This window comes from Chiloscyllium plagiosum, chromosome 26, assembly GCF_004010195.1.
Source record: "Chiloscyllium plagiosum isolate BGI_BamShark_2017 chromosome 26, ASM401019v2, whole genome shotgun sequence".
Lineage (NCBI taxonomy): Eukaryota > Metazoa > Chordata > Chondrichthyes > Orectolobiformes > Hemiscylliidae > Chiloscyllium > Chiloscyllium plagiosum.
This window is the reverse complement of record NC_057735.1, coordinates 32,165,304-32,174,262: the sequence shown is the minus strand read 5'-3', so window position 1 is coordinate 32,174,262 and position 8,959 is coordinate 32,165,304. Positions and strand designations below refer to the sequence as shown.

Here is an 8,959-nt window from a genome sequence, read left to right as displayed (position 1 = left end):
ATACAAGATAAGTAAACCATGACCAGTGAAAGAATTTCTTTTCCCAACTTAACTAAAATAGTGGGTGGCACGGTGGCAATGGGCAGCACGGTGGCACAGTGGTTAGCACTGCTGCCTCACAGCGCCAGAGACCCGGGTTCAATTCCCGCCTCAGGTGACTGACTGTGTGGAGTTTGCACGTTCTCCCCGTGTCTGCGTGAGTTTCCTCCGGGTGCTCCGGTTTCCTCCCACAGTCACAAAGATGTGCAGGTCAGGTGAATTGGTCATGTCAAATTGCCCGTAGTGTTAGGTAATGGGTAAATGTATGGGTGGGTTGTGCTTTAGCGGGTCGGTATGGACTTGTTGGGCTGACGGGCCTGTTTCCACACTGGAAGTAATCTAATCTACAAAAAAAAATGACTTAGTAGGAATATAGAGAACAAATAATGAAATAATCAGGTCACACAATTCTTTTCCTTGGCATCTATGGTCCTGATTTTATATGTGTTGCTTTGGTACTAAAATGGCATTTGCACTACACATATACACACATAGGATTGCACTGTAAGTTGTGACTTGTAAACCTTTCACTGTACTCAACTGAGTACATGACAATAAAGATAATTCATTCTTTCAAAATTCATTCTAGAATGGGCAGTGTCAGTTGCCATTTAGAATACCAATGCTCATTGGCATTTGAGCATTACAGGACAAGCAGATCATGGAGTCAGTCAATGTAGAACACAGATTTCAAATCTGTGACATTTTCAACTTTGTCACTCCACCAAATGCACTCTTTGAAATACATACAACTCAATGTGTATTTAGACCAAGGAGGAGTATCCATAGTGAAGGAGAAGAGAATGGCTCTCAGCAACAAACCTTATCCCCCAGCAACTGCAGGGCCTTTCTCTTACACAAACCTCAGAGGGAACAATGGGTGAAGTTTTTGGAGGAGCTGAAAGTTTTGCCACCAGAACTAAAGCAGGAGGCAACTATGCTCTGGTGGGACATTGGAACTCAAGGGCAACATTTTGTTGGCAATGGTCAATTGACATGGTAGGCTGTTCAATCAACAGACTGTCAGTACATTGACTTCAGCACTATCACAACTAGCTATGGCCAATGTAGTGGCTACAGCAATGAGGAGGAGGAAGGGAGGAGATAGTCAATACATTTCTATTCCTACTAGACTGTTTGCGATTGTCTCATCTGACTATGGACTCAGTGAACATGACCTTGATTCCTTGATCAACAATAATCGTAATACTTAGTTGCTGTCTGTCAATGAGTAGTCCTCCATCTGCTTGGCCATAAGGATGAAGTAAAGATACTCATAAAACAAATATTGAAAATCTACTTTATCAAACAAATAATCCAACTTTCCATGTTAATGTCAAGTAATCATGCTTGTTCATTCTCTATTGACTGTCTTGTAGATATCTTTGCCTGACCAAGGGCCCTTCCACAGTGGTACACCACTAATTGCAACATTTGGAAAAGGCACGGTAGCTCAGTGTTTTGTCGCACTGCCTCACAGCGACAGGGACCTGGGTTCGGTTCCAGCCTCAGAAGACTATCTGTGTGGAATTTTCATATTGTCCCTGTGTCTGCGTGGATTTTTCTGGGTGTTCTGGCTTCTTCCCACCGTCCAAAGATGTACCATGGGAAATGCAGGGCTACGAGGATAGGGTGGGATGCTCCTCAGATGGTCGGTGTGAACTCGATGGGCCAAATGGGCTGTAGGGATTCTATGATAACTGATGAAGGTTGCTGTATGACACTACAGGGAGACTACAGATGGCCTTTACAGGGTCTTTGGGCCTAGACACCCAGCTACAAATTGCATCGTGTCAGACTGGGCACCAAGAGCCTCAGTTGGTAATAGCAGGGCACTCAGTGCTGGGATGGTGAGTGATGTCATCCTGAGAGAGAACGGTAGATTCTTGCAAGTTGTTTTGCATGGTGATAAATTGCAGGTTGCATAATCTCACTCCAAGATTCCACTACAATACAGAGCTTTCATATGGTGTCTGCTTGTGCTGCAAATAAACTGGAGACATCAGAAGCTACATCATGGAGTGTGGATACGATATTTCTTATGATGATGGCTACAGAAGCCAGGACTGAGTTGATGCCTTCATGCTCCCAGTGACAGCAGACAATTTACCATGCATTTCATTGGACAAATACATCAGTGTCTTTCCCTACACTGTCCCATCCATCTTACTCCTGTGTAATAATATCTCTGCAACTTTCGCCTCCAGTAATCTAATATCTGGGTGATATTTCTTCTTTCCCTTCCTTCACAACATCCATGCACAGTGCCTCACTTAGTACAAATCCTGTCCCTTTGCTACCCTCTAAAGAATACATATTACATGTATCTCAAGCTGAGCATATGGTTGAGTGATGACATTTGATTGTCAGCCATCTGTTTCTACTCTTGGATTTCACCCCAATACTACTGCCTAACCAGGTAGTGATTATTGGGTATGATCAAGGAGAAAGGTACTTGGATAAGGTTGTACTAAGGAAGGCAGGAAAAACAAGAAGTAATTCTTAATACACCGACAGATGTATCCAAATTCAAGAGATTATGGGATGATGTTGAAGCTGAATTTGCAAAGGTGAAAGATGGTTTCAGGCCATGACCAGTCATGCTCCATTCTATCATTACCAACATCAGCTCCTGAATGCATCGGAAAATGTGCAACAACACCTGATTAAGTATTTTAGTTTGTAATTAATGTGCTACCTTGTTCTGCAAGCACAATTGAAGAATGGCAGTGCGTAAGGTGCAAAGTGAGAGTCTATCACTATCCTCCTCAAAGTTCACAATACTTCCAAATTTTGTAATATAAGCAAATCATCATTTTGCATTCTGCATTACCAAGGTTACATCATTAACATAGACTAAGAAAAACAGTTGTCCTTTGATTTCTGGGAAATCTCAATATATAACTTCCTCCAATCTGTAAAACAATCATTCACTACTCTTTGTCACTCAGCAAAATTTGTAACTATGCTGCTATCCACTCCTTTTTACTAGAGCTTCACTGCCAAACCTATGAAGTAGCACCTTATCAAATGCTTTTTGGATGTCCATATACACCACCTTTCGTTACTTCAAAAAATCTCAAGTTAAATAAATTTGCCCTTGGCAAATCTGTGCTAGCTTTCCATTATTAGTTCACGTTTTTTAAGTTGCTGTTAATTCTGTGATGGATGACAGTTTTTAAAAGTTTCCTCATCGCCGAGGTTAAATTGACTGACTGGTAGTTAGTGAGCTTTTCCTTACACCCCTTCAAAGGTAATAAACTTTTGTTCTTTTGTCCATCTCCTGCACCAAAATTCCAAATACCCAATCAGTACCAAAACTTGGCAGCATGCTCTCTGCCCTTTTGCACTATTTCTGTTTGTTCTGCTTAGATTAAACTACTAGGCAGTTCCAACACTAATTACATCCTAAAAAGAAGAATGCCTCTCCTTTTAAACATCCCAGTTTGCACTAAAGCTAGCTTTGCACAAGCATGCAGCCTCTCAGCAGAGTGCTAATCATTTATATTATCAAGCAGCATTGGCTTAATCATGTCCTATCTCGATCTCAATAGGAGATATTGGTCCTTGTTTTCTCCATCAATATCTGACCAATATTTAATTCACATGCAACAAAGTGCAAAACAAAGTTTTATAATTAGACTGAAATCATATGTTAAAGTCATCCCAGTGTAGTTTGTTTCTTTTTCTGCATTTTAAAAACTTTTCTGAACATGTATCCATTGATTACATGAATAGCTTACTATATATCAGACTCTAACATCAGGCAGGGAGTTCACTCCGAATCATTGATTTGATCAAATTTGTTACTTCAGCTTGGTTTGCTTATCTGAAATCAATGCCAAAGTTCTTTGTGAAGTTGCTTCATTCTGTGTTAAAAAAACAAATCATTTTGTGTGATTTCTTAGATCATTATTCATTTTATCACATGTATCAGTACAGTAAAACATAACATAAAAACTGTATTTTTTTTTCCTTTAATTCCATTAGGGTAGATATATAGAACGGAAAGTGATAGTCAAAATTGGATGTGGAAAACATTTGAGTAAGTTTCGAAAGCAGAACTAGAAGAAAGTTCATGGTCATACAGCCAACTAGTAAGGATTTTATACAGTTTAACCTAGTAAATAATATTCTCAGCTGATGGTGATGTTTGGTCTGTAATTTATTGCATTGTATCAAGTCTAAGAGGAAACATTTGATGCTGACTTTGAACATTACGCCAGGAGTCACTGCCATAGGTCTTGAGTGTGATAGTATATAATAGATGGTAGAGCTCAGAAACCCAAATTACATGTCTGTTCATTTTTATTTTGACTGAAGTGATGTAAGGTGGGCTGCTGACTCATCAACTGTTGCATGCTATCACATAATTATGACATCCTAATTCTGTCAGCTGGGCATGTTTTGTGATAATTGGCTCCTTAGTACTTGGTGAATGAAGCAGTTACTTTGGAAAAAATTAGTAATGCTTCATTAATAATTGTTTCATTAAGATCTCCAAATCCAGCATGTCAGATATGATGGAGAATATATCTAGTCTATGTACTAAGAAAACTACAGCATTTAGCTAACATTATGATCTGAATTCAATAAAAATCTGGAATTAAAAGTCTAAAACTGACCAGGTAACCATTATTGATTGTCAGAAAAAAAACTCATCTAGTTCACTAATGTCCTTTAGGGAAGGAAACAGATGTCCATGCCTGGTCTGGCTTACATAGGACTCCATATCCACAGCAATATGGTTGACTCTTAACTGCAGTTGGGCAATTAGGGCTGGGCAATAAATGCTGGCCTAGCCAGCAATGCTCAACCCCATGAGTGAATGAATAATATAAATGACAAGAACTTCAAGGATTTGGGAGGGAACAGCAAATAAACTTATTTATATCTTAAAAGTAAAATGTAGCAGGTAATTAATATCATTAATCTATTTATGTAAGTATCTTTCAACATCAGCATGCCAGATTACTATCTGAAAGTAATCATGCTCTATTACAGTGAAGAGCAAAAGCCACTGTGAGCAGGATTCTGTGGTAACTCAGTAAACATAAAGCATACTTGAATCTTCAGACTGCTTGTGAGTCACACCTATGGAAAATGTATTAACATAATTGAAGTTATCTTCAAAATATTTTCAGAAGCACTCTTTCTACTGGAATATAGAGTCCTATAATTTGTATTAGCACCAACTGCAATTGTCATTTAGTTGTATCCAGGATTGGAATGAATAGAGACTGCAGGAGGCCACGCTGACAGGAAACATAACCTCTTATTGAACATCACCTTCTAACTATATACAGGACAAGACTTTATTGGAGACTTCAACATAGAATCTGGTAGTCATGTGATCTTATATTACTAGTAAGGTAGGCTGTCTTATATGCATATTATCATTAACCCTTTGATTTCTCTTATTTGAGTAAGTCACCATTCTACCCATCCATCTTGTCATGGATTTTCTCCAAACTGATGAATTTTATCATCACTTCAGGATTCATTCGTTAGCCAAAATGCACTTGAATCTAATTACTCATAAAATTAGCATCTTTATCTTGAACACTTGCAAGATTGCTATATAAAGAATTCTGACATGTCTCTAATTACCTGTAACCAATAATCTAGTTGAGGTGATGGCCCTTCCAACTGAATTCTCTGCAATGGCCATGTATTCTCCAGTTTGTTTTGGGCTTGCACCAAAAATGCAAAGGGAACAAACCCCGTAGATGTTTGTAGACCAGAAATTTGCATCATCCATGATGTTTATATTATCTTTGAACCAGATCACTTTTGGTGGAGGGAATCCTTTAACGGCACAACTCATATTAATGTCGGATCCACTGGGTGCAATGTGAGTCTTTAACCTCACAATGAATTCAGGGGCTGTCATATTGCTTCGAGCTTTGTAGATTGGCAATTTTAAAGCAAATGGATCTGCAAATAGAAACAGAATAACATATGTCAAAAAGGATTCATTACAGTATCTCAAACCCTGTAAAGTAGCCAGTACTTTAACACATAGTCTGTGTATGTATCCATCGAACATGGATATATTCAGGATTGTATCTGTTTGCCAGTAACCATTCTGATGGCATACAATCATAACCATGTACAATGACATTCCACTGTATGTCAGCAACAGCCTAGCCTGCTCCCTGCACCACTTGCACTTCTGCTACTTTCATCCCTAACCCCGTTTGTGTGCACTCCCTTCACTTCTTGCACTCCTATCTCCTCACCATTCTCCCCACTACTGTTGACACTTTCCCTTGACCCCTTTGTTGCTGTCCGTCTCACTTTCTCCCCTGCAGTTTCCTGCTCTCTTTGCTGCTTTCTTCCAGCTATGAGGGGAATGTAAGGTGGAGGACAGGGAGAAGTGGCAAAGAAAGCAGGAAGAAACTGTGAAGGAAGCAGGAAAAAGTGGGGTGGGTGGGGTGGGGGGGTGGGGGAAAGAAGTTATAAAGTATTTTTCCAACATTCTTCAGACATTACACAGAGCAAAGTCATTTATATCTTCTGTATTTAGTCTGAAGTAAACACAAAATAATTTGACGCTGATCTTCGCACCCAATATGAGATCTATTATTAGAGGATAAAATATGGAATTCAGTTACAATATGTGCATAATGTTTTGAGAGCTAGAAATTAAAAGGTCGATTAAGTATTTCAAGGGTCTTGTAGCACAGTAGAACAAAGTACTGCAGAAGCTGAACATCTGAAACAAAAACAGAAATTGCGGGAGAACTTCTGCAGGTGAAGGGTGACTGGATTGAAATGGTAACTCCAGCAATTTCTGATCTAATAGTTGACTGCAACATTTGCTTACCTCTTTGCCTTAAAATGCACCATGGCTCTCGTGTATCTGAAGGTTCACTATAGCCCATGTCATTTTTTGCTAGAACTCTGAAGTTGTATTTGCACCCTGGAACAATATTTATGACTGTGAATTTGTTGTTGAAGATGTTGTCTCTCACTGTATGCCACTTCAGTCTGCGCGAATCTCTTTGCATAACAACATAATGCAAATGATCATCAAGCGGTTCATCACTGGATGATTCCCAGGAAACTGTCACTGAGTGTGGGACATTTTCAGTCAATGTTACTGGACCTGGAGGTTTGGGAACAGCTGTAAAATAATATACCAAATTTAACATAAAGGGAAAAAAAAGAGATTTAATCAATTATCCAATAAAGTTGTAATGTTCAAAATCATCATATCCAATAACATTCTTCAACATAAACTACAAGAATATTTATATTTACGTTAACCACAAACCTTAATGTTTACTAGCACAAGACAGGCGAGTTTACAAGAACTACTTTCACATTATTATAATTTGTAGATTATTTGCCCATGTAATCTTCCATATCAGATGAGTTCATATAATTTTATTTCAAATTAGAACAGTAAATATTATTTGTCATTACAACTTTAGCATAAACCTGGTCCACATGACTTTTCTAAAAAAAAGTATTCATTCATGGGATTTGGGCACTGCTGGTTAGGTCAGCATTTACTGTCCATCCCTAACTGCCCTTGAGAAGGTGGGTGAATTAACCCGAACCACTGCTTTAGGTACTTCTACAGTGCTATTAGATTTATTAGTGCTATTATGATTTATTTTAGTAATAATGAAAGAATAGCATTATATGATTATAACCCAGTCTCCGTGAAAGAATAGGAGCATATTTCCAAGGCAGGATGGCGTGTGTCTTGGAGGGAAACTCACAGACTCCATGTGTGCACATACGTCATACAGCACAGAAACAGATCTTTTGGTCCAACTAGCCCATCCCGACCATAATTCCAAACTAAACTAGTCCCACATGCCTGCTCCTGACCCATATTCCTCCAAACCGTTCCTATGCATGTATTTATCCAAATGTCTTTTAAATGTTATAATTATATCCACATCTACCATTTCCTCTGGAAGTACATTCTACACATGAACCAAACTCTGTAAAAAAAGTTGCCCATCATGTCTTATTTAAATATTTCTCCTCTCACCTAAAAAATGTACTCTCTAGTCTTGAAGTCCCTCATCATAAGGAAAAGACCGCTACCATTAGGGCAGCATGGTGGCTGAGTGGTTAGTACTGCTGCGTCTCAGCTCCAGGGACCTGGGTTTGATTCCTGCCTCAGGTGGCTGTCAGTGTGAAGTTTACACATTCTCTATATGTCTTTGTGGGCTTCCTCCCACAATCCACAGAGGTGCAGGACAGGTAAATTGTCCATGCTAAATTGCTCATAGTGTTATGTGTATTTGTCAGGGGTAAATGGAGGGGAATCGGTCTGGGTGAGTTATTCTTCGGAGGGTTGGTGTGGACTTGTTGGGCTGAAGGGCCTATTTTAACTCTATATCTCTCATTATTTTATAAACTTTTATAAGGTCGCCTCTCAACTTGCTCCGCTCCAGTGAACATAGTCCCAGCCTATCTAGACAACCTTTCTAACTCAAACCTTCCGTACCCAAGAATAAACATTCAGAAGAGGTAAATCTCTTCCAAACTCTCTCCAGCTTAATAATATTCTCCCTATAACTGGGGGACCAGTACTGGACATAGCATTCCAGGACAGAACTCACCAATATCCTGGACAACTTTATCGAGACTTTCTAACTCCTATATTCAAAGAACTGAGCATTTGAGGCATGTGTGCCAAGTGCCTTTTTAATCTGGTGGAGGTCTGTCAGCTGGTAAAAATTTGGACAAAGGACAACATATTTCCAATCATTTGCATCAAACAATTTCTGTTCATTTTCTTCTTAAGATTAATTTTAATTTGATAAAAAATGTATTTAAGAAATATGCCAAAGAAGAGATTGTTGGGGTAATTTTCTGTTAATATATAGTCACAGGTTTTCATTTTGTATAACAAATGTTCTTGGCTTGCAGCAAACCTATATCTTTGAAAAAG

The 8,959-nt window shown here is 38.9% G+C and overlaps 1 protein-coding gene across 3 annotated transcripts in view; it reads right to left on the bottom strand.

Annotated features, from left to right (window-relative positions):
• Window positions 1-1,664: 1,664 nt before the first annotated feature.
• Window positions 1,665-8,959, bottom strand: part of LOC122563228 (immunoglobulin-like and fibronectin type III domain-containing protein 1) — an 89,691-nt gene continuing 82,396 nt past the window's right edge. For all 3 annotated transcript variants that reach the window (XM_043716828.1, XM_043716827.1, XM_043716826.1), the window contains 3 exons: window positions 6,869-7,168; window positions 5,650-5,976; window positions 1,665-3,908 (listed from right to left, as the gene is read on the bottom strand). In XM_043716828.1, coding sequence (XP_043572763.1) covers window positions 3,904-3,908; window positions 5,650-5,976; window positions 6,869-7,168 — 632 coding nt within the window. In that variant the 3' untranslated portion in view covers window positions 1,665-3,903. The remainder of the gene's footprint in view (window positions 3,909-5,649; window positions 5,977-6,868; window positions 7,169-8,959) is intronic.